The 26,069-nt window shown below is 45.7% G+C and overlaps 3 protein-coding genes across 4 annotated transcripts in view; 1 reads left to right on the forward strand and 2 right to left on the reverse strand.

Annotated features, from left to right (window-relative positions):
* Positions 1 to 20,743, forward strand: part of PAC (pale cress protein (PAC)) — a 73,359-nt gene extending 52,616 nt beyond the window's left edge. The window contains exons 3-7 of one of the 2 annotated variants that reach the window (XM_086517799.1): positions 10,773 to 10,859; positions 10,968 to 11,018; positions 11,086 to 11,130; positions 11,497 to 11,676; positions 20,307 to 20,743. In XM_086517799.1, coding sequence (XP_086373925.1) covers positions 10,773 to 10,859; positions 10,968 to 11,018; positions 11,086 to 11,130; positions 11,497 to 11,676; positions 20,307 to 20,537 — 594 coding nt within the window. In that variant the 3' untranslated portion in view covers positions 20,538 to 20,743. The remainder of the gene's footprint in view (positions 1 to 10,772; positions 10,860 to 10,967; positions 11,019 to 11,085; positions 11,131 to 11,496; positions 11,677 to 20,306) is intronic. The other variant, XM_086517805.1, reaches the window with a different exon arrangement.
* Positions 5,848 to 7,877, reverse strand: LOC147465051 (uncharacterized). The gene is made up of 2 exons (XM_086524736.1): positions 6,531 to 7,877; positions 5,848 to 6,386 (listed from the first exon to the last, which is right to left on the reverse strand). Exons 1-2 carry the CDS (start codon positions 7,789 to 7,791, stop codon positions 5,848 to 5,850), a joined length of 1,800 nt encoding a protein of 599 aa, XP_086380862.1. The 5' UTR covers positions 7,792 to 7,877.
* On the reverse strand, positions 8,193 to 9,047 carry LOC147465052 (uncharacterized). Its single transcript, XM_086524738.1, has one exon. It carries the CDS (start codon positions 9,045 to 9,047, stop codon positions 8,193 to 8,195), a length of 855 nt encoding a protein of 284 aa, XP_086380864.1.
* Positions 20,744 to 26,069: the final 5,326 nt, after the last annotated feature.

Here is a 26,069-nt window from a genome sequence, read left to right on the forward strand (position 1 = left end):
GAGAGAGAGAGAGAGAGAGAGAGAGAGAGAGAGAGATTGATTATCGTCCACTGAGGTCACATATGACCCATGGGACCAAAGGTGCATACAAAATCGTTTTCCTCTCTAGAAGAGGAGGGTGGAAAGTGCCTCCTCTTCTCGTGGGAGAGGGCAGTGTCCACAACCTACGATGGAGAGGTCTTACCACTAGCCGTGTCCTAGACGGACTTAGTGACATTGTCTTAACTCCATTTTACAAACAAAAGAGAAACTACTAATAATGTGGTATCATTAGGGACTGTCTTGGTAGATCGAAAGTCCTCAATGATTGCATGTCCTCCACGGTAGACTGCCCATTTCCCAGCTGCTCTGGCTTCACAGACCTTGGTAAGCTCTTCTCTCTTACATCGGAGTTGCAAAGGAGTCAAGTCCTCTGCAAACCAAAACTTGGTGTCCTTGAGATTCTTTAATTGGTACAACATAGTATCAGAGGCTACTTTGGACTTGAATGTTATGATTCCATGAGAGCCACCATTTTTGGTGACATGTGAGATTATGGACTGAACCTGTGATGTGTCGAGAATTGTATCCCACTTGACTGTTTGTAAGGTGCAGCGGAATGAATGTTGAACTTTGCTGATGAGTGCTCCGGATTGTGCTCAAGGTTCCTTTTACTTAGGGAAGGGAGAGCCTTCCGTTCTTTAATGAGAGAGTGCAAGTGATCACAAACAAAGTGGATGAACACTATGAGTGAAGGTGCTGAGACTGAGAGATAGAGAGAGAAGAAAAGCCCCTCTCTCGGTGGCGAGAGAAGTCTATTCTATTGATTGCACAATCTGGTACAAGATGCTGATGCAAGTTGCGAGTCTATGATGAAACGACGGCGACGACGAACACGGCGAAGACGACGGCTGGTTGAATCTGCTATCTACGGGTTGTTCTTATCTGCTGGAAATCGCTGTCTCTACTGCTGATTTGCTGCTGAAAAAACACAGATTTGGATGGCTGAAAAACGCTGTTTTCCTGCTGTCCAAAACCGCTGGCTTCTTGCCTTGAAAACACTGAGTTTCTGGCTCTGAAAAATGCTGGCTAATGGGGCTGCAGAGCGCTGTCCAAAAGGCTGAATTCGCTGGTCTATGGGGCTGAAAAATACAGGTTTGATGCTTATGAAAAACGCTGGTTCATTGGGCTGAAATCACCAGGTTTAAGGGGGTGAAACGTTGGTGCTTAATGCTGAAAATTTCTGATGCTTTTAACCTTGAGGGGAAAAACGCCAGGGGTCTTGGTGATCTTGCTTGAGAAGTTGCCTGTTGAGCAATGCTCCTGCTGCCTCTTTTGCCAGAAAGTGCTAGCTTTGGTTTCCTTATATATTATCTTATGCAAATTGCCCTACCCAGTTCCCAACAAAAGTCACTTAAAAATAATAAGTGAAGAATGTCAAAAATAGGGAAAATAGGTCTATGCACTGTAAAAATGCTACTGATGGATTTTGACTGTAGTCTGATGATCATGCTGTGTGCAACCGGAGGATATGCATCTACTCTAAGTGTCTAGACATGTACGGTCTGGGAACAAACTCACAAAAAGGCCAGGTCACTTCCTATTCTAGACTGACTTGATTGAACTGAACCCTGGTCATGCTGTAGCTTGTCCACGGACACATAGGGTTGGATGTGTCACTTGACATCCCTTCCTTTTCAAAGTGAGGTACTGGTACCAAACTGTATGGCGTTGAGGGAGATCGCCAATAACATCCGGAATCCTGGAAAGAACTCTTCGTCGGCCCACTCTGATATGTGGGTCGTGCAATATTTGAACTTCATAAAGGTCTGCAAAGTCTTCTTCTTTGGGCCGCGTTGATGTTCATGAAACCATCGAATGCCCAAAAGCATATCACATCTTGAAAGGGGAGAGACTACAAATTTCCTGTGGAAGGACACTTGTTGAACAGTGAACAAAACATCAAGGCACTCTTGCCTGATGAGAGAGTCCATACCGGGAGAGAAGCCAGACACCTCGAAAGGAGGTGTCTCGTGAACCTCCAAGCGGGCTTTTTCGACAAGAGAGTCACTAATCAAATCATGCATACTGCCTGGGTCAAACAATATGACAAAACGCTGACCATTCACATGACCATAACACTTAATGAGAGACTCATCAATGGGAGGATCATGAGAGACTTGGGCCACACTTGTGTTCTCATTTATTGCATTGACAAAGGAAGTGGGGTCTGTGGGTTCGTTAGATTCATTCGATTCAAGCTTAGGACATGTTCTTTTTATGTGACCCTTAATGTGACAGTGAAAACAACGACCTTCCTTAGAATAAGTGCTTTGTTCTTCCGACGTGATGTATCCTCCTAAAATTCCTTGTTCTACTGATGGGTTCTGACTGTAGTCTGATGATCATGCTGTGTGCAACCAGAGGATATGCATCTACTGTAAGTGTCTGGACATGCACGGTCTGCGAACAGACTCACAAAAGTGCCAGATCACTTCCTATTCTAGACTGACTTGATTGAACTGAACTCTGGTCATGCTGTAGCTTGTCCACGGACACATAGGGTTGAATGTGTCACGTGACACTGTTCGCATTAAACTAGCAAGCTGACGTACTGATGCGTGAAAATTACCTGCTGTGTACCACTCTTGAGGCAGTCCTCCAATCCGCAGGTTGAGGGATGCAACATCTCGGCGTTTGAACTCGCGAATCTCCTTGTTAATATGAGTTTTGATTTGGGATAGAAGACTTGCGGTGATCTCTTGAACATGTGCTTGGATGGTGTTTAAGGTCTTTGCCTCCATCTCTCCTTCGGTGGTGTAGTGCTTTTGCTCGAGGTTCGTGAGACGTGCTTCAACTGTATCTAGGCGTTGTCGAAGGAGGAGGTTCTCCTCTTGTAACGCCTCGATTTGTGCTTGGAGAGCATCCCAATCTGAGGCTCGTACGCCGGGTGGTTTCTTTGGGGTACGCAACACCGATGCGAAGGATTTTCTCCCAGCCAAGATGATAGGGCTGGAGAAGAGTGTACTTGGAGGCGATGCTCTGTTCAATGCTGAACTGAGGGTGCCGGCTGGGCGACTGTGTGTTGGCATGAGAACAAGGCCTTGCTCAACCTTAATAGGTTTTTTGAATGCTATCTCGGGTACTGGGTTGAGCGTGCGAGGAGAAGGCAGACTAGGTTGTCGAGTGAGCGAGGAGGAGGCAACAATAAGCTCTGTGGCTTGTGGCGCCTGCTGTAGCATAGGTTGCAATTGACGGGCAGACGACTGACGCGCTGGGGCAACTGGTGAGCAGAGACGGGGTGTGTCAGAGGGCAAAAGGAGAGTTTCGGCTAGTTCCAGCTTGTCGTGAGGGTGATGAGGAACGCCCACCCACGTGCCCTCATCGCGTGAGCAGACTCGCATACTGGGGTTAGGGTTTGGAGAGCTCGACCCTCAGGAGAAATGAAATGTAATATTGACGTCTTCAAAAGGCCAAAATGACCTATGAGACCAAAAGGTTACATGTGGTGAATCTAATACCAGGTTTGGGTACAAAAAGTACAAAGAATTGAAAAGAAAATAGTGGGCAGGGGTGGGGTGAAAGCTGATACAAAGGGAATACAAAGGGTGAGCTGATACAATGGAGCTCTCTGACAGTCGAGGCATCATATACATATACATCAGTATCCAAAAGGCTATAGAGATTCAATGTCCTCCAAGGTAGGCACTTTGTCGGGACGGCTCCTATGTAGCGCAAGTATGGTATGGATCCTCTGTCGCAATCTGCGTCGATGTCGAGAGGGCCATCTCATCCGTGGGCGACGAGACCACCCCAACTCTATCGTTCGATCAAGCAGCATGCCTCTGGTGCCTTTGATGTTGTTATGTTGTGGGGGACTGCTCGAACTCCTCTGTCCGTGATTGAAAGAAATCTGTAATCTTCCGCTGTCGCTAGATCTCTCTCATTGTGCCCCGCTTCAAGAGGTCCTCTTTGTGTTTGCGAATCTCCAGTAAGTATAATCTGAGGCATCTCTGATCCTGGTATCTTATGACTCTAGAAAGTGGCCCAAAACCCTCTCTGAATAGACAGTGAAAGCGGCCTCTTATCTCATAGTATAAAGAGAGAGAGAGAAAGAAAGAAAGAAAGCTTTATTAACGTCTTCGAAAGGCCGAACTCGACCTATGAGACAATATCATATACATGTGTTGATGCTCTAGGCATTGGAAAATAAAAAAAAGGGTACAAACTGAAATGAGCCTATACTATGCAAAAGGGTGTGGTAGGGTGGTGCATGTGGTGTACAATGTATAGTGTGGGTCCTCGTGTCGAGGTGTGCTCACGCATCATCAGGCTCAACTAGGGGTTGCAAGGTGATACCACCATGAGATGATAGGGAGGGTATCTAAAAACAAGCAACATATGTAGGGTAGAGAATGTGGTACATCGGTGGTGGCCTGCTCAGGTATCTCTGGAATGCTGGATCCCCTGGTGGTGGTACATGACTCTGCTCTAGATACTGATGGTGTAGAGCTAGTATCCTCGAGATCTCCCTCTGGTGACACCCATGTGTCCTGTATCCTGGGAGCCTCGGTCTCCGACGTGCCCTCTGAGACTCTGCCTGCAGAAGGGTAAGCCCTCTACTCTGTGTAGGTAGTGTGGGGGGGTCTGGCCCTGCTCGTCGGAAAAACTGTGTGATGGTAGTCTGTGTCCTGCTATCCTGACTCTGGCGTGGCTGTAACAATTGCTCTCGAACCTCTAAAGCCGCAACCAGGAACTGGCCAAACCTCCTCTGCTCTCGGCCTATCACTCTGTTGTAATGAGTCTCCAATGCCATATCTCTCTCTCAGCTCTGTATATGCTGGGCATCTCATGACAAAATGCTCCTCACTCTCCACCTCCGTCTGGCAAATCCGGCATGTACGCTCCTCTCGTGGTATGCCTCTGGCTCTGCCATTCTCAATCTCTAGCTGATGTGATGACACTCGTAGCTGGCCAATGTTGACCCGAAGTCGGTGTGGCATGTACTCCTGCATGTATAATGGATCTCAATGAATCCCTGCTCTGAGAACCTCAGAAAATGCTCATTGTAATATAGCATTTTAGGAGGTAGGGTGTCTGTGGGCCTGCGCCATGTCCTTTGAATATATGTATGCCATATCTCCTGTCTGATGACCCTATTCCGCTCAGAGCGTGAGAGGGTATAGGTCGGGGTCTGGGTGTCATACTGGAGTGGTGGTAGTCTATCGATATCAAAACCGTGCTGAGCTAGCCAATCTCTTGTCTGGGCATACCATGAGCTAGTGTCCCCTGCCTGTGCCATCTCTCTAGATGCAATGAAGGCTCTATGAGAGATCCTATCTGGATCCATATCTTTGAATCTGCGAAGAAGGCAAACAGTCTGAAAGAGTGCCTCTACCAACATCGGTGGTGCAGCCAGCTCAGCTCTAATAATGTCGTGTGGAACTAATGGCTTGCTGCGAATCATCCTGGAGATCATAATAATCTGTGGCCTCTCTATCTGTGTCCATACTGAGTCTGCCAGTCCCGGTCCCCAAATGGCCGAGGCATACATGAGTGCAGGTGTGACCAGTGTGTCAAAGAGCCACCCCTTCGTCCGGGGCTCCTGGAAGTGGGCCTGGTGTCACTGTCTCTCCATCAGAGCTAGTGATGCGTATCCTCTGGTAAGTCTATCTCTGGCTGCCTGTGTCATGGAGAAGGTCCCTGATGCTGTGGTGAATGTAACCCCCAGATATACATATGAGCGTGTCACCTCTATATCCCCTCCAGCTACTGTAAATCTACTCTGTCGGCGAATCTGAGCCGATGTATGAAATATGAGAACCTTGGTCTTGCCAAGGTGAAACCAAGGTTCACCGTGAGTCCTCTCTATGAGCAGAAATCATCCAGGGCCTGCAAATGTAGTTGTAGTCCCTCTGCCGTCTCTGACATCAGGACAATATCATCTACATATAAGAGTATGTGTACAGTAGTCCCTGCAATATCCACACCCTCTCCACCCCTGTGCAAGATGAAGTCTACAATCTCGTCAATGTATAGACCAAAGAGTGTAGGTGATAGGGGGCAACCTTGTTTCACACCAATGGTGCTCACAAGGGTGTCAGATAATCCACCCGGGCATCTCACTCTGCCAGATACATGCTCATACAATGCATAGATCCCCCATGCCATCTCCTCTCCAATCCCAAGCGCAGCCAGACATCGAAAAAGTCTCTCTCTAGGTACTGTGTCAAATGCTTTGCGGAAGTCAACGAAGCAGCAATATAATCTCCTCTTCCTCACCCGTGTTTGGTCGATCAGACAACGAAGGGTGAAGATATGATCAATAGTAGAGAAAGCTCGGCGGAAGCCTGCCTGTCCTGGTGTCCTCATGCCCTCTCCCTCTGCTAGAGAACTGAGCTCCTTCTCTAAAACCGCGCCATATAGTTTGGCCAGTATAGGACCAATCATGATAGTGCGATATGTGCTAGGATCCATGGCATCCCCAGATTTGTGGATAGGCACGATGGTGTGCTCTGTCCACGACTCTGGGAATCCCTCTGAAAGCGCACGGTTGAAGAGGTGGGCAATGAGTGGTGCCAATGCATCACAGCCATATATAAGATGCTCTGCCTGTAGGCCTGCTTGATCTCTAGCCCTCCCATGCTGTAGGTGGGATATAGCTTTCTTCACCATGTGGGTGGTGAAGAAAGTAGATGATGTGGGTCGGGTAGCCGATGGCGTAGGTATGGGTGGCTGTCCTGGGATCTCGTATAAGCTCTCGGCATATCTGTGCCATGTCGTTGGCTCCTGAATAGGAGTGGATGGCTTGGGAGGTCTGATCCGACGCCATGCCTCAGCACTATCCTTGCTCATGAGTAAATGATAGATGTCCCAATACTGGTGCTCCTCCCACTCCTGTCTTTTACGACGGGTAAGTGTCTGCATCTTGCGCTGAGCCTGGCGATGTGTAATCTCCCCTCTGATCTCCAGTATATGTAGGTGTCTGTGTAGATCTCGACATTCGTCGTCGTACCACCTGTTTTGTGGCATAGTGCCAGTGCGTGGAGGGTGTGTGTGTATGCGATGTGGGAAACTTTGAGTGGCTGACTCGTGTAAGATGGATGTAATGTGTGTGGTGAGTGTGTCCAGAGGTGCTGTGGGGTCTAAGTGTATAAGGTGCTCATGCAGGTGATGTATATAAACAGGAGTGAGCTCATGAGTGAAAGAAATGGTAGTGTAAGTGTGAGGGGGGGAGGCGGGGGGGTCAGCAAGCTGTGTAGAAAAAAGGGAGAATGTGAGATAAGTATGATCCGCCCCTATCGGTGTGCGTGCAACGCTGAAGGAGTGTATAAGCTCTGCTGTCTGGGTAGAGCCCAACAAATAGTCCACTGTGCTCTCTCCGCCACTGTGTGGGAAGCAAGTGAATCCCCCAGAATCTGGCCACCTCGCCATCCCGTTATAAATAACGAGATGGTGCCTGCTGCCAAGCTCAAGAAGGTGTCTGCCATATCCAGTGTTGTCCTGTCCCCCATCTGCAGACACTCTACTCACCCCCATGTCCTCTGCATCAAGTGCCCTCATGATCTCCGACTGCTCCATATCATAGATCTCACACTGTCGGCTCTGTGTCCTCCCGTTGAAGTCCCCCATTAGGAGGACTTCCCCGAGTGATGTGTAGTGAGAAATGTCCTCCGACAGTCGAGAGTAGGGGTCGTGGATAGCATATCGTGATCCATGTGGTGAAAAGTAGCATATGGCAATGTATAGCCCTCTCTCGTGGGTGAGCTCTAGCCGTACCCACATATAGCATGCCTCCTCGTCTCTACTCATCACCTGTATCCGGTTGTGTAAGCTCTGTTTGAATAGTATGGCCACCCCTCCTGACCCCCGAGCTGTACTCTGTCTGGTGATGGTCCTGTAAGTCGACTCCTACTCATCACCTGTATCCGGTTGTGTAAGCTCTGTTTGAATATTATGGCCACCCCTCCTGACCCCCGAGCTGTACTCTGTCTGGTGATGGTCCTGTAAGTCGACTCCTACTGGAATCCTGTGACTACAGGTAGTCCTCTCTCTGGGCTCTCATGTGTCTCCGTAAAACATACAAAGTCATGCTCATTGATGATCTCCTCTAGGCGCTCCGGATGTGTCCATATAGAACCATTGTAGTTCCAGACTGCCCCTCTGAGTGGTGTCTCCTGTGCTAGTGTATGTGTCTCATAGGTCCCGAATCCCTATGAGATTGGGCGGCCGTTGATGAAGATTCTACCATCTCGAAAGAAGGCCTTTTTACCTTCTTTCCGTGCCTGAAGGACCCTGGGCATGCATGATTTCCTGTGCTCGATCTGCATCCTAGTGAGGTCCTCGTCCATAAAGATATGGCCGCCCTGGAGGCCTCGTAAGAGCACCCTTTTGCGAAAAAAGGCGGTGCGGTCCTCATCTCCTCGTAACTGCATGATCAACGGGCGAGCTCGAGTGGTGTCACGGCCAGCTCGCCATGCCTTTGTAAAAGGCATAGTCTCTTTGTAGCCTAGTTGGCTACAAAGATCTCGTGCATCCTCCTCTGCTGAAGGTCCCTCTTTAAGGCCAGTGATCCTAACATTGTGTTTCCTCATATGGCGCAATCGCTCCTCCTCGAGAGTAAGCTGAACCCTCAAGTGCTCTCCCATGTGAACCTCCTCGCATACCTCCTTCTTGATATTCTTTTTAACTACTTCCACCCATCCCGATTGTTTGGCCTCCATTTCTGTCTGGATCTCTTCTTTGATGTCTGCTTTCCATTTATTTTTGATCTCTACTTCTATGTCTTCGAAGCTCGAGATTTCCCCCTCTTCCCTGGAGATCCGGAGGTGGTTGATGCTTTCTTGTATACGGTGTATCTCCGTGTTGGAGGTGTCACGGAGTTCTTCGAATGCTTTCTTCCAGGCCTCCTTTTCTTCTGTGAGGCCTCTGATGTTATCCTCCATCTGCTTCATCTTTTCCGTCATCCTCCTTACTTCGGCGTTCAGTGCCTTGTCCGCATCTTTCTTTGCCTGTGTGATAGCTCTGGCTATCATGTCCTCCACTTCTTTCCTGTCAAGAGGTGCCATGGTCGAGCTCGAGGAGGCGAGGCTGAGCACACGGGAAGCCTAGTGTTTACAGCCCATCCCCTTGAATGTTGAGCTACTAATGGATATGAGGGTGGCCTGGGCTGCCCGTCTCTGGGCTGCTGTGATGGTGGAGCTGCAGCACAATGCAGCACAAGGCGAGAGGTGGGCTGAAGGCGAGGGGTGGGCTGGAGGCGAGTGGTGCGCTGCTGAGGAGGCGAGTGGTACGAATGGTGCAGGCTGGGCGATGGCTGGCGGGAGGTGCTGTGCGGGCAGGCAGGGTGGCGGGCAGGGTGGCAGGAGGTGCTGCGCCAGCAGGCAGGCGGGCAGGGTGAGAAAGAAGAAAGAAAGCTTTATTTACGTCTTCTAAAGGCCGAAGTCGGCCTATGTACAAATCAATGACTGGCCGGACAGTTGCTAAACTGTCCGCCCATGCAATCTACGTGATGTACGATGGGTGGCCAGCCCGGGATAATCACTAGTCGTACAAAATGGCGAAGCAACGGTGGTGTAACTCTAACACTATTACAAGGGGATTTTGTTTGTGAAGCTTCTATTGTCGTTATGCTGCCAAAATTGGGCTAGAGTAGGGAATTTTCAGCCCAATAGAAGTGGGACAGCTCGGAGGACTTTATATGTTTTCTCCAGGCTTAATTGAATTAAAGAAATACTGAAAGGGGCGCCAGTCTTTGGTGCCAACAGGGTGTCACTCTCTACATGGAAGCGCTCTAGCTACCAAGTCGTGGATTGTTTTGAAGTGGTGAATTCCAGTTATAGGTTCATTTGTGAGGTTACTTTGTGTCGTGAAGTACAGGTAAAGCTAATCAACGTATAGATCGGGTCAAAGTTACCGCCCTTTAGTGAGGCTACAGGCCGGTTTCAAGGAGTCCAAGTAATCTCGCTAAAAATGCAATACCCTCACCCAATCCAAAGAGGTCCACACCTTGCCTCCATGTATAAATCTTTGCTTCAATCCAAAGGGCTTTGTGCTAGAGCTTCATCTGGTTGGTCTGGTATCTCAAATGGAGCTCTGTGGCAGTCTCTCCTCAAATGGGAGACATGCACTCAAGAAGAAGTATTGCCAGCCGTAGCCTGCAATGTGGAACATAGGTGCTATGTGTGGCATGGCTTGGGTAGAAAATTTCATATGTCTATCTATACCACTGCCACAGAGATTAAAAAGCCAGAGTATCATGATCGAGAATGTCCATGATTAGGTGGTCATGCATCCTCTAGTGAGGACGCCACTGTAGAGAGTGATATGAGCACTGCAGTTAGGGTTTTGCTATAGCCTTTCTATCTTTAAATTTTCTCAAAGTCTAATATCACATCTCATGTGTGATGTCTTAAGTCTGAAGATCAAATTTAAATTTTTCTGTGAGAATTTTTTGTAAGCACATTTTTTTTTGGTAAATCTGTAAGCACGTATAGTATTGGGTGTATGTTCCAACTACTCTGCAATACATGTCAATTATGAGGTTGGTTCTAAACGTGGGAGGAGATGCAATTTGATATCATTGAATAGAAAACTCTCATTGACAGTTAGGAATCTAACATACAAGAATTTAATTTTATAAATTCTGCATGGCTGTTTCTATTTCTGGTCACTCGAGGCATAATCTTTGTGCAGAGTTTATCTGATGCTTTAAAATGATATGCCAGAGTGGGATTCTTGAGATGTGCAGACTGGCGGAAGTGGGGTTCTCACAGAAGTGTTAATTCCTGCAGAAAATTCAAGAGGCTGCAGAGAATGGAATGCTTACAAAGATGGTTCTTATAGTCATATATAACCGGCTTGAGCTTGCTCGTCATGATGTATGATTATTTACTTTGTCTGGTCTTAAGCCGTTAAAGATCTCTTCATGTACGCTCAACCTATTCACATACTGCAAAGATTAACACTTCTGTTTTTCTCTTGCTCAGAATGAAAGGCACATAGTGCAGGCTCTTGATTTGCTGTACAGACGGATAGAGGTATGTGTTCTATGTTACTTTAAGCAAGAGTGGAATATTTTATTTTTGATTGCTGGGTGTAAGACAGAAAAGCCCATGGGATCTTCCTCTTGAAGTTATCTCTGTAATGCAGGTATGTGTTTGTATGCGCTCGTATGCACTTAATGCACTTAATGCACTTAATGCACTTGTTACGCTTTGTGCAAGATTTCAAGCTTTTACTGATAAGACTATACTCACAGTGCGAATCTTCTTGAAAAAGAATTTGATTGTGCACGCAAATATGTTGAACGCTATAATCTTCCATCCGTTTTGCAAGCTTTTGCTGCTTGTGTACCTGGACACAGTTTGTTAGTCCTATTGGTTGAAGCTATATGTATACCATCCCATTGGCATGTACAGCCTGTTTTTAAAATTAATACTCATATGTTGTGAAAAGCTTATTGCCTCTTTCTGCTTGGAATAGATTTCTTTAAGTTTCACTTCTTGTCTGTGTCAGGCAGAGATCCTAAGAAGGGAAGCAACACCTGCCATGCAATATCTGGATGAGCTGCTCAATCTCCAAGATGGTACCAGCCATGAAGATTGGATTCGACGTTGCCGGCAGTCTATGATCACAACTTTCCCACGTGAAGATGCATTTTCCTTTCTGGTACCTTCAGACTTCGATTTACTAAAGGTTAGTGTTTTCCTTCTACACAAGGTACCAAAGACCCTACCTTACTACTCTGTTCCTCTCACCGAGTGAGGCTGATGTGTGGGGAATCCTGTCATACTGCAATGGTGGCAGGTGGTGGGCCATCCAAACCATCCTTTGTGAACCACCTTGTCACCTATGTCCTAGACTGTTGTCTGGATGCCTCAAATGATGTGCGGGGTAGTCAATTAGGGGCATCTCTCTAAATCTCCCTTGAACAATGCCTCTACCAACATGGGTGGTGCAACAAACCCTGTTCTGATGAGGGGCATCTCTTTAAATGTCTCTTGAACAATGCCTCTACCGACATGTGCGGGGTAGTCAATCAGGGGCATCTCTCTAAATCTCTCTTGAACAATGCCTCTGCCAACATGGGTGGTGCAACAAACTCTGTTCTGATGATGTCATGTGGTACACATGGTTTGCTGTGTATCATCCTCACTATCATAATGGCCTGTGGGCGCTCTATCTGAGACTTGAGTCCACCAACGGATAGCTAGGCCCGGTGTGCGTTGCATGCATGAATGCTCGTGTAACAAGGCAGTATAGCAATGAAAATGTGTTTCCTACCTGCACAAAACTTAACGAAATGTTGCGAACAGGTTTCGACACCTCATCCGTAAAGTTTACTAAAATATCTTTTCGAGAGACTACTCGCAGGCACTACACTTCTCTATAGGCTGTTTGACACAAGCAAGGATGATCTCCATGTCATAGGTCTCTCAGGACCGTTTGATACGAGCATATACTTATTGGGCATTCTTGAGAGGCAGCGTTATTAGGCACATGTCCAGGAGCCACGCACGAAGTGTTGGCTCTTCAACACACTGATGACACCTGCACTCATGTAGCGAGCTCTGACTCCAGGTTTATCCACACTATCATGGGGCAGACCTGAGAGACTGTAGATTTTGCTGCTATTATGTATAATTGGCAACAAACCATCCATGCCAGATAACGTATTGAGAGCGAGTTCATGTACTACCCATGGCAGTGGAGGCTCTATTCCAGACGGTATCTTTCTTCGTCAGGATTCGGGTCAGGGAGATGGGACCAGCCAGACTACAGAGAGTGACCCCTAATTTTGTTGCTACGATGTATGATTTGCTGCAAACCATCTGTGCCAAATAACAAACTGAGAGACGAGTTTCATGTACTACCCCATGGATGTTGAGGCTCTATTCCAGACCATATCCTTTCTTCAACTGGATTTGGGTCAGAGAGATTGGACCAGCCAGACTTTAGGGACTTGCTTGAGCAGACTAGAGATACCCCAGATTTTTCTGCTATCATGTACAATTCACAGCAAACCATCTGTGCCAAATAAATTATTGAGAACCGAGTGTCATGTACTACCCATGGCAGTGAAGGTGCTATTCGAGACCGTATCCTTCATCGGGATTCAGTTCAGGGAGACTGCATAGACTCGCTTATGAAGCCTCCCGACAGCTGGTAGAGTCAGGTGACCAGAGGGTATGGTATGCATTAGTGACGAGATGGATACAGGAGTGTTGCTACACCATGGACAGATTACCGTCTACCTAGCATGATTGAGTGCATCACATATCTCCTGCTCATGCAACAAGAGGAACAAGGTAGTGAGACGAGCACAGACAGAGACACATAAAGGTGGACTTGGGTGGGACCGGCACATCCCTTGGCCACCAAGATCGACTACTACAGAGAGCATTTTCTCATGCTGACACAAGATAGCTTTATTCAGTGGCCTCCTAAAGAAGACGGGGATATTTTTTAGAAACGACCTCACACTCTCACAGCTTGCTCATATGCAAGAAGTTATGCCTGAGATAAGGACAGCCCGAGAGAAAGGGAAATTGGCCTTCTATAGAGATGGACGAGTGGTTATTATGGAGAGGCGCTCCGCATGATGGCGCGAGACCTATGGGACTGCACTCAAAGTTGCTACTTGGAATTGTAATGGATCTCTACGCCTTGATGTGGGTGCTTTAGATATGGGGGTCTTCATTCGACCATCACGGGAGGTCGGGTCACACTGATGAACAGTTACCTATGTAGGGAGATACAACATGCTGGTATGGCGAGATGACATCACGGTTTCAGGTACATGGGTGTTGGGTTTTTAGGGTGGATACACATCTCTACATTGCTATTTGCTATTTTCCTCCCAGTACATCAGTATATGCATCACCTAGAGGACAGTCCCCCTTCTCTATTTTAGATGATGATATATGGGAAGTTTCCAGAGACGGTGACATTATTATCCTGGGGGATTTCAATGCTAGGACTGCCTACCACCAAACAGTATTCTATGATACCTCAGAGGAGTTGATGCGGGAGCTTGATATTACGGAAATGGGCCTGTCCTGTTAGGTGCAGCGGAATGATTGTTTGCGCTTTGCTCAAGATGAGTGCTCCGAACTGTGCTCAAGGGTTCCTTTTAGTTCTTATGGAAGGGAGAGCCTTCCGTTCTTAATGGAAAGTGCTATGATCACGAACAAAGTGAATGGACAATGTGCGTGCAAGTGTATGAGACTGAGAGATAGAGAGAGAAGAGAGATACGACACCAAAGACGTTGTAAAACCGTTCTCCGAAGGCCCCACTCTCGTCGGCGAGAGTGGTCTACTTTTTGATTGCACAAAGTGGTACAATGCGTATGCAATGGACTGATGCAACTTGGACTATGCCGATGACGACGACTTGATGGCTGAAATTTGAGATCTTCTAATGCTGAATTTCGGGACTGTTTCGGTGGTTGAAAATGACTGTTTTGGCTGCGTTTTTATGGGCTGAAAATGGGGGAACTTCTGCAACCAATGGGGCTGAATCTGCTACTGTACCATAGGGCTGAAAACGCTGCCTTTCTGATGCAGCTAGGGCTGAAAAGCACTAACGCTGGGCTGTCTGTGTCCCTTGCCAAAACGTTGGGCTTGTTGGAGACCAAAAACGCTAATAGGCTGAAATGGAAAAATGCTAGCAAACTTGGACTTGATGGCGATGTTGGGGATCTGCAGTTGCTAGGTAATATTGATGAGGCTGGCGATCAAGCAATGCTGGAAAACGCCAGGTCTGAGGGTAGGTGAGGCTGGGAAATCCAAAAACGCCAAGGGGTCTTGATGGTCCTTGATGGGTTCTGCTGAGAAGTTGCCTGTTGAGCGGGAAGCTCCTGTTGCCTCTTCTGCCATTGAGTGCTAACTTGGGTTTGCTTATATACAAACTTAGCAAAATTGCCCTACCTACTTTTGTTGGAAAGTCACTTACAAATAATAAGTGAGAAATGTCAAAAATAGGGAAAATAGGCTAAATGCACTGGAAAAATCCCCTAACTGAATCTGATGGATTTTGAAGGGAATACTGATGATCATGCTGTGTGCAACCAGAGGATATGCATCTACACTAAGTGACTGGGCATGCACGGTCTACGAATAGACTCACAAAAGTGCTAGATCACTTCTAATCTAGACTGACTGGACTGACTGAACCCTGATCATGTTCCACGGACACATACGGTTGGATGTGTCATGTGACATGTCCAGATTATCACAGGATGAGGAGCACACTGAGTATGGCAGATACTTGATTGATCTGGGGATTGCACATGGATTGGCCATTATGAATGGCCTACAGGATGAGGAGCACATTGAGTATGGTAGATACTTGATTGATGTGGGGATTGCACATGGATTGACCATTTTGAATGGCCTACAGAGATTCCCTGCAGCTGGTGGTTTTACATGCTTTCCACATCGGCATGGCGCTAGTACAATGGATTATGTTATGGCTCCGCCAGGACTCATTCCTTCCTTTCAAGATTTTGTGGTGGGAACTAGACCGGATGGGGTAGCAGTCGATCATGCTACCTTGTCTTTCACTCTATCATTCCAGTTCAACACAGCTCCATTGGGAGAGGCCTCCACACATACTCGGTATACCTTCACGAGGGAGACGGATCACGTGTACACTGATGAGATATATAGGCAGCTATACACCCAGGAGCCAGGACAACCACCAGATGAGCTCACCCAAATTCTGACAGAGACGCAGCATGATGCAGCATTAGAGGCATATTGTCATGTGACACATCCAACCCTATGTGTCCGTGGACAAGCTACAGCACGACAAGGGTTCAGTCAGTCCAGTCAGTCTAGATTAGAAGTGATCTAGCACTCTTGTGAGTCTATTCGTAGACCGTGCATGCCCAGTCACTTAGTGTAGATGCATATCCTCTGGTTGCACACAGCATGATCATAAGCATTCCCATCAGAATCCATCAGAATCCTTCAGGGGAAATTTCCAGTGCATTTAGCCTATTTTACCTATTTTTGACGTTTTTCACTTATTATTTTTAAGTGACTTTTGTTGAAAAGTAGGTAGGGCAAATTGAGTAAGTTTGCATATAAGCAAACCTAGACTAGCACTAATTGGCAGAAGAGGCAACAGGAGGTCCACGCTCAACAGGCACCTTCTCAGCAAAACCCCCCCAAGAGACCTAGCGTTTTTGGAGCAGAGCCAATACCTAACGTTTTCATCACCAGATCAGCAAGCGATTTGCTTTTGCAGATTCCGGCGACAACAGAACCTCAGAGTAGCCTAGCGTTTTGCATTTTGCAGAGCAACCGGCGACAACATCAGAATTTCAGCCCTAGCGTTTTTGGTTTGCAGATCAGCCCCGGCGTTTTGCAGCTTTACCACGACGGAACAGCAAGGAACATTAGCGTTTTCAGTTTTCAGCAGTTAGCACCCGCAGATAAAGTCCCGAAACCTCGCAGATCTCACCTCCCGCAGCAGTTCCTCGCCGCACGGTCAGTTTCCGCAAGGTTTACAGTTTCAACCGGAAAATGCAGATTTCAGCATCTGCGTTTTCAGCGTGTCGTCGTCGCATTGTCGCCATCGACATAGAGTCAGAATTCAACAGATAGAAGATTTGCAGATTTCAGCCCATAGCGTTTTTGGACAGCAGATAAAAGATTGCAGATTTCAGCCCTTTGGTCGGCCTCGTCATCTCCGTCATCATCGCCGACATAGCCTAGACTTGCATCAATCACATGCATTCAGTTTGTACCAGTTTGTGCAATCAATAGTAGACCACTCTCGCCGACGAGAGTGGGGCCTTCAGAGGAGGGTTTTACAACGTCTCTGGTGTTGTATCTCTCTTCTCTCTCTATCTCTCAGTCTCATACACTTGCACGTACAGTGTCCATTCACTTTGTTTGTGATCATAGCATTCTCTCCTTAAGAACAGAAGGCTCTACCTTCCATAAGAACAAAAGGAACCTTGAGCACAGTTCGGAGCACTCATCTTGAGCAAAGCGCAAACATTCATTCGCTGCATCTAACACATATCCCCACAGCCAGCCTACACGCAGACGATTTGGGAGCATGCCTCAGAACAATTGGTATAATGAGGAGTGTAGAGAGACGAGGATCAGATTACAGAGAGAGGTGCTCATGGGTACTACTACACATAGATAGTCACGTATTATCTTCCGCCGCCTAGTGCGACGAAAGAAGAGGGCTTACCTATCTCAATTAGAGCGTGATCTGTATCAGCTGTTTATGAGTCAGGACTCTAGTGAGGCATGGAGGCTTTCCAATGAGCACTCGCCACCGCCAGGCATCACTTCCACAGAGACATGGGGGGAATATGCTAGATCTCTCTATACAGCATCCGGGGCAGCCACCTTTGCCTGACCCTCCAGAGGCATGCCCAAAAACATGTACTTTCTTTACTGCTGAGAGGGTAAGGAAAGCCATTGAAAAGATGAAGACAGGAAGAGCACAGGATCATGATGGTCTAGTAGTAGAGCACTTTATCCATGCCAGAGATATGCTTGCAGAGCCTCTTGCTATGATGTTTAATAGAGCCATGTATGAGGGTTTCCCTGAGACTTGGAGTATGTCCACTATTGTGCCTATCTTCAAGTCGGGAGATCCTATGCTTCCCGGGAATTACCGAACCATTATGATTGGTCACACTCTGGCTAGGCTATATGTATCAATTCTTGAGCACGAGTTAAGTGGATGGGCAGAGAGAGAGAGGGCATACGGGCAGCAGGACAGGCAGGGTTTAGGAGAGGTTTCTCCAGATTTTGACACTCAGAGCCATTATTGAGGAGGGTAGACACCATGGCAGGAGGATATATTGTAGCTTTGTGGATTTCCGCAAAGCCTTTGATACAGTGCCACGAGCCAGACTCATACGCAGATTGCAAGACATGGGGGTGCCCACAGAGCTGATCTGGGGATCTTAGCTTTATACAGGACAGTGGTAGGACAGGTACGCACTACTCAGGGCATGTCCGACATAGTTCACTCCACCATTGGGGTGAAGCAGGGTTGTCCCCTATCTCCGACTCTCTTTGGGATATATGTAGATGAGTTTTCAGATTATGTACATACAGAGGGTGATAGAGGTGCTCAGCTTGCAGGGACATGGATTCCGTTGCTATTATATGTTGATGATATTGTGCTGATCTTCGATTCTCCAGAAGGGATGCAACGTCATTTGGATGCACTGCATGTATTTGCACGGGATAGTGGATTGTCTGTGAACCTTGGTAAGACCAAGGTAATGGTGTTTAACACCACGGCGCATTGGGTAAGGAGATCCGCCCCCACTTTTACATACGGTCGAGAGACTGTGGAGTATGCAGATACATACACTTATCTTGGGGTGGTTTTCAGTGGTCCAGTTTTTTCCTTGAGGCGTGCAGCAGATACGCGATTGACTAGAGCCTATGCAGCATTGGGGAGACTTGAGAGGATATCTTCGCAGGTTCAGTTCCAGGAACCTTGGAGAAAGCTTTGGCTCTTTGACACTTTGGTCACTTCGGCCATGCTATACGGAGTGGAGATATGGGGCTCCTCAGTTGATCATAGCAAAGCTGGCAGTATTGATGGATGGAGAAGTATGGAGAAGCCATTGGTGTCTATGATTTCTCGGATGATTAGGGCCAAGGCCTCAGTACCACATGGCATTGTTAGGGCGGAGCTCGCTGCTGCCCCATTAATAGTGGAGGCACTCACTCGATCAGTTTCATTTATGCATAGCACTTGGGCTCTCCCTAGAGACAGATATGCTTGATTAGCTCTAGAGTCTTCGCGACAGCTGGCATTGTAGGGAGATAGATCTTGTTGGTATGCAGAGATGGCATCTTGGTTTCAGTTACATGGCTTTAGTATGGACCGGCTACCCCCATTTCAGTACTCTCTGGATGCACCCTCCATCCCCCTCACAAGGGCAGAGATTACTAGGCTCATCAGACAAGACTTGATTCAGTTGGATACGAAGAGGACATGGATACAACCTACACATGAGCTAGGTACGAAGATGACCTTCTATAGAGAGCATCTTCTCCAACTCACGGAGGATGGTTCTGTGATCAGACCAGGATACATGGATACTCATCTATCCCACGGGATACGATGTGCTATTGGTCAGATACGCACATCCTCACATCAGCTAGAGATCGAGACAAGCAGATTTAGAGGAGTACGTGCTGAGTCCAAGATTTGTCAGGTGTGCCAAATAGAGCTAGAGACAGAGCTACATTACATATGTCACTGCCCAGTATACTATGAGATACGAGGCCGCTTTCATTGTCTATTCAGAGAGGGTTTTGGGCCACTTTCTACAGTCATGAGATACCAGGATCAGAGATGCCTTGGATTATACTTACTAGAGATTCGCAAACACAGAGAGGACCTCTTGAAGAGGGGCACAATGAGAGAGATCCAGTGACAGCGGAAGGTCACAGATTTCTTTCAGTCACAGACAGAGGAGTTCGAGAAGCCCCCACAGCATAACAACACCAGAGGTACCAGAGGCATACTGCTTGATCGGGCGATAGAGTTGGGGTGGTCCCGTCGCCCACAGATGAGAGGGCCCTCTCGATATTGACGCAGACTGCGACAGAGGATCCATACCATACTGGCGCGACATAGGAGCCGTCCCGGATACTGATGTTTATGTATATGATGCCTCGACTGTCAGAGAGATCCATTGTATCAGCTCACCCTTTGTCTTCCCTTTGTATCAGCTTTCACCCCACCCCTACCCACTATTTTCTTTTCAGTTCTTTGTACTTTTCGTACCCAGACCTGGTATTAGATTCACCACATGTAACCTTCTGGTCTCATAGGTCATTTTGGCCTTTTGAAGACGTTAATATTACATTCCATTTCATCTCTCTCTCTGTCTCTCTCTCTCTCTCTCTCTCTCTCTCTCTCTCTCAATGTAGTGCCTACTTTCAGGTTCCCATTCGATGAGGTTGGTCTTCGTTTACCATAAGATTAGAAGCATTTTATGTCCTCTGGTTTGATATTAAATGTTATTCCTGAGGGAAGGAATGAAGTTAAAATCCTAATAAAGCTCAGGTTGAAAGAAAGCAAAAAAATTGCAATTTCGGAGTCTAAACCTCTCAAGTAAAATTAGTGTTCATCCATGTTTCTCCATGTGTTTTAGAGGGATGGTAGTTGATTTCATGGCTTTCATTAGAAACTGCTTGTTTCAGAACAAAATTTCGATGATGTGGCTGCGTAAGCGATTCTGCTTATTTAATGATGATAAGTTGATTGCACTGCCATTCAAAAGAAACGTACTCACTCTTAGAATCTTTGTTGGCTTCATCAGCATCACGGGCCAATCGACATTCCCCTAGAGGAGGATGTGCTACTACGATCTGATTTCATCAGAGAAGTTGATGACTTTCTGGCAGAGATAGCAGCATCTCAGCCAAAAGGTGAACTTGTTGGAGATCTAGATCCACGGACAGTAGCTATTCACCTGAGTCAACAACAGAAGGGCAGGGCAATACAGCAAGTGAGAGATCTGTTGAATCTGGCTGTAGAATTGGAATGGTGATATTTTTACAAATTAAGAGAAAAGATGCCTCCTTAGTTAACAAGAATGGTTAACTATCATGTTCTTGTGTACACCCATGACTTAAGGTATAGCAGGTAGGACACTCAAAATAGTCTTGCAATAGGCATTTACAAGAAAGTGACTCAATGTACATGATTTTTGTAATCACTTCAAATTTAAACATATAATCTCTTTCGATGTCAAAATTGTCATGGGTGCAACTTATGGCCTGCAGCAAATGAACTCAGCAGTGTTTTTGTGTGCATTTTTTCTTTTTTTGTGTTCTTTTTTGCTTGTTTGTTTTGTTGTGAAGTGAGGGTGGGGGGTGGGAGGGGTATGGAGATTTATAATTTGTTAGTATATGTATATCTGATGTTGGCGGGACGATAAACTGTCAGTGCATGTATATACAATGTTAGCACATTCACACCTAGTGCATATGTCCGATGCTAACATATCATTTCAATTTTGGTAAACAGGCTTGTGTGGATGTGTGTGTGTGCGCGTGCGCGTGTGTGTGGCGATGACAGACAAATTCGAAGGGTTACCTATATCATGAAAGGTTTCCTGTAGGCCACTTTTCAATGCTGCCTTAATATTGGTCTTTGTAGCATGTATGCAAGTGCATGAAGTCGCATGATCAGGTTTTAATTAGTGATGTTTATTTTTTGCATTAGTACATAAAGCAAAATGGAACGGATAGGCATTCTTTTGCACTGCATTTTGGGCAACAATCATTGTAGGTACCAATTCCCAGCTCCAGAGTACCTCGGTTAGCTTTTTGAATGGTGTAACGTTGATTGTCTTGCTGTTAGCTGTCTGAAGTTTTTGGATCTTATGTAGACATGAACAATAATACTTCTGCAACAACTTCTTGACACTAGCAAGGAGGTAGCAGCCCCACTTCGGCAATTCTTGGTAGAGTCGTTTATTTAGAATGGTGATACACATCATTCTGTGGCTCTATCCTATCATTTCTTAATCGTGAAGTTTCCAGATTTGCAATATTTGAATGCACAAGAATAGACTCTTCCTTGCCTTAAATATACAATCCTTTAACCATGTTTTCTTTCAATGGCTAGCCCTACAGGTATAAAATCTCAGGTTCTGTTCGCAGACTTGTTATTTTGGCTACTGAAAGTGTGGGATCATAATAGCACTTCATCATTAGTTTCTCTCCCTCATCATTCATGCCTTTGAGATGCCTTGGAGGCGTTCAATCATGGATGACAAAAGCATCTTCAATGACATTGTTCACAATTTCTTACCGCCATTAATTTGCTCGCTTGCCACCGATGCTCTACGACCACTGTCCTTTATGCAACCCGATTCCGTTTGCCATCACCGTTACTAGACAACACCCCCAAGTCTGGAGCGCCAAAAACACAGCTGTCTATCTCCACCACTCGTGCCTCAGCTGCTATAATATCTTGAGCGCCATTGTGTGCAGCCATGGGCACCTCTTCAGGCTCCTTGCACTTAACTCACCCTTAAATATATATCGCAGACGCAGTGGTATCTTGTCAACACCCTCTCGCTCCCATGTCTCGCCCAAACCCGCCTACCATGTCTGTAGTAGCTCTACCCAAATCTTGCAGTCATCAGCTCTCCATTTTCCAACTTCCAAACTTCAAACCTTCCAGTTTCTCCACCATATGAGTATGCACCTACGATTTCAAAAAATGGTACATAAATCAGAATCTTTTGAAGATGCTGCGAAGGTAAGGACGCACGACGAGCGAGTAGAGGCAGGGAGGGGCGGAGCCAGCCTGGGTGGCCTCAAGCTCAGTGACGAATCAGCAAGAGGGAGGGAGGTGGAGGGGGGCGGGGAAGGGGTGCAGCAAACAGGATACGAAGCCGAATGTTGAGGCGGAGACAAAGAAATGAACAGAGGTCGCTGCATTTGTTTTCTAGTTTGCTGAATCAACTACAATCGCAGCTCGACATGTTGGTGCATGTGGTCAGGCTTGAACAGTTGTGAGGCTGCTCGCTGAGGTGTTGAGTTCAATTCCTCTCTTATCCTTTTATGAGATAAGGCCTTGATAAGGGGGAGCATGAGATTCGCAAGAACTGTGGTGAAATGAATATAATAATGAAGCAACGGGTAGTATGAGTACTGATTTAGTGTTGACTTGGAATCTCTATGAGTATTGCTCGAACATTTTCTTTTCTTTGAAATTGGGAGCTCTCCTAATGGCTTCAAAAAAAAATATATTCGTTATATAGTGCAAGGACAAACACTAAAGAGAAGAAAATGCTAAAGGGAAAATAAGCAAAAGAGAAACATATATGTATCAATGTATACTCAACCATCTCTTTTTTATATATGGGCACAAAAAGTCTTTGGAATTTCCATTCCCATGGGTCTTTTCATTTTCTAAACTCACCCTTCATTTATGCACTTAACATGTTTTAAAAGGATTTTCATTTTTCCGAGAGTGGGGAGACCTAATTAGCACTTGTCGTGCAAGCCCAAAATTTGTGACGTTGCTCTTTCATTAATTTGGGCCATATGGATTTCTTTTGATTTTGCTTTGCTTTGCAAGACTTTTGTCTCATTGAGGTGGACACTAACGTGTCCGTAGGATATGTCAATGAGCCGGCATACATACCAAAAGCTTCTTTCTCATGTCCCATAAGCCTTTGAATGAATTTTATTTTTTGCTTCAAGTGCAATACCATCAAAACTCTTTTGGTAGTCCACAACAAAACTGCTCAATCTGGTCCTTCAAGGTAATCCTCCGAAACGAGGAAACTGGTAAAGAGGTGTCCCAAAACCTTTGACAATAGTCAACCAAAGTGTCCAATTCTATAACATTTGTAGTAGACGGTGGGGAATGAAGAAAACATCAATTCTTGTCGAAAGGCTCCATAGCTCCCCATATTAAGATCCATGAGCTTCGGAATGAGTCTGTTCATGCACACCTTCATAGCTAGATGACTTGATCTGGTTCGCTATAGCTTCGGCATGAAGAGCACCTAAATGTAAAAAAATCTTAGAATTGCCCATGAAGGGAAGTGTTACCATATCAGCCCTAGAATCATCAATGCCCAATAGTAGAACTAGGTAGCAATATATGGTATCAATGTCATTCAAACCCCGGTCCTCCCAAAAGCCTGGAAAAAACTCACAAACACACAAGCATGCGCATACACAAAAGGGGGAAAACAAATGATGGTATTGATGTATGTTGCATCCTTTGAAGCATGTGTCACACAAGGTCTTTTTATTCCTAAACTCACCCTTCACTTATGCACCTGAGATGTTTTGAAAGGATTTCGATTTTTCCGAGAGTGGGGAGACCTAATTAGCATTTGTCGCGCAAGCCAAAAATTTGTGACTTTGGATTAAGAAATTTCACTAAAGCTCGGCAGCATACTCCAAAATCGCAATGAAAGATCTCCTACCCTATATTTTCGGGGGATTCACTGCATCATCGTACACGTTGGCAGCCAAGCTGATATCTAATCACAAGTAAGGAAGGGGGCACAAGAAGTTTTAGACAAATTCTCACAATAATTCCCACATTGTGACTTACCCTCAACATCATGAGTTTTTGTGAGGGAGGCACCGCATACCTAGCTAGGTACGATTGGGGGCAAGGGACCGCTAACCCGGTGGGGGGGGGGGGGGGGGGGGGGGGGCGGGGGTCCCCTGCCACGGATCGTACCTAGCTAGGTATGTGGTGCCTCTCGAGCAAAAGCTCATGATGTTAATGCATGGTATGAAAAACGCTGAAAAAGACTCCGTTTTCCTACATGAGAATTTATGTTAATGTCTCTGGCATATATGTTTATCGCAGATGAGGAAGCATTAAAATACATGACGGCAAGGTTTAAGAAAAAACATATTAGTCCCACAACAAAGGGCACATGTGGTTCCTAAGAAAATCATATGTTCAAGCACAAAATCTTAGTGTCATTAAAATTTGTGGAGAAATTATTCGTCTATGCGAAATAGAAAAACCAAACTTTTAGAAGGTTGTTAGGTCTTGAAGAGTTGCGCTTAGCCCCCCAGTCTCATAGTCGTGCCAATCAATCGTCTAGAGTAAAATCATTAAAGATTATGTGCTTAATCATTAAAGGTGTGGCTTTCTCAAAAGATTCAAAGGAAGACAATGTTTGGTGCTACTAAAGTTGTTAAAATTTGGATGTGTCTATTAAGTTATTGTGCATGAGAACCTCCTCCCTTGAGAAAGAGTCAGGCATTGATTGCTCTCAGAAACACAAAATCTACAGCACATCGTTGTTGCACACAAGACTCAGGTTGACCTAGCTTCCTCGCAACCCAAGGTAGCCTCCTTGAGGAGGGCATCTTTCCTTTTTCGGTCGTGAAAGTATGTGCAAGCCCAATAAAAGAGCAAGTAAATCTATGATGAGATTATGTTGTGCTAGGTGATGTGCTTGTGTATATACATGCCTATTGAAGATGACGAACCAATGAAATACATAATGTTTTCTAAGAAAACTGGTATGTTTAAGCACGCAATCAGTGCTTGAAAAAAACTTTTTTCCAAAAACTTGGCAAACCTACATATGTGAGACAACAAAGGTAAATTGACAAAATTTGAAGGTTTATACACCAAATTACACTATTTTTTTTCAAAATTTTGTAGGTTTTCTCACCTTCAAATATAAAATTTAGAGGTAAATTTTAAAATTTGTAGGTGGAATTACACTAAACCTAGGTTTTTTTCGAGCACTGCACCCAATCTTAGTCCCACTAACATATGGGAAAAAGATTGAAATTAAATTAGTCTATCAAACGTCCAAAAGAAAAATCAAATTTGTAGAAGGTTGTTAGGTCTGATAGAAGGTTTTTTCTGAATTACAACGAGCAAATAGTGTCAAACAACTTGACAAGGTAATAATATGAGTTGGGAGATGCCATCATGTTATCATTTTGCAATTGGAGCACTAGAGTAACATGTCCTCATTATAGATAATCTATTTTTGGTGCTTTTCATGTAGATTGAATGAATCGAGATATGTGCCTATGTGTGACATTCTTGGTGGCTAAATAGATCCTTCCAGTTGTGTTTGGGTGTCCATGTCCTTGTGTGACACGTTCTTAAGAGGATGCAACATGCATCGATACCATGAAGCAGATCTTTCCACGTCCTTGTGTGACACATGCTTCAAAGGATGCAACATACATGGATCGCCCTGAAGGATTAGATTGAGCGGTTTTGTTGTGGACTACCAAAAGAGTTTTGACGGTATTGCATGAAGCAAAATTCAGAATTCATTTAGAGGCTTATGGGACATGGGAAAGAAGCTTTTGGTATGTATGCCGGCTCATTGACATATCCTAAGGACACATTAGTGGCCACCTCAATGTGACAAAAGTCTTGCAAGGCAAAGCAGAAACAAAAGAAATCCACATGGTTCAAATTGACGGAAGAGCAGCGTATTGAGTACTTCAAAGAGGGCAAGTGTTATGAAGGTGCGTAAATGGAGGACAAGTGGAAAGTATTGAAGTGTGAGCACCAAGAGATCATAGAAAATGATGAGAAGATCTACTTGGAAGTT

Source organism: Adiantum capillus-veneris, chromosome 1 (assembly GCF_014529385.1).
Source record: "Adiantum capillus-veneris isolate H3 chromosome 1, ASM1452938v2, whole genome shotgun sequence".
In the NCBI taxonomy this organism is placed as follows: domain Eukaryota; kingdom Viridiplantae; phylum Streptophyta; class Polypodiopsida; order Polypodiales; family Pteridaceae; genus Adiantum; species Adiantum capillus-veneris.

Excerpts from the sequence above, each read along its gene's own strand:
- LOC147465052 (XM_086524738.1), bottom strand. The coding sequence starts at position 9,047 with ATGGCACCTCTTGACAGGAAAGAAGTGGAGGACATGATAGCCAGAGCT.
- LOC147465051 (XM_086524736.1), bottom strand. The coding sequence starts at position 7,791 with ATGAGTAGAGACGAGGAGGCATGCTATATGTGGGTACGGCTAGAGCTC. Across the intron at positions 6,387-6,530 it reads CATTGCCCACCTCTTCAACC|AGAAGGAGCTCAGTTCTCTA; the intron begins GTGCGCTTTCAG and ends GCGCGGTTTTAG.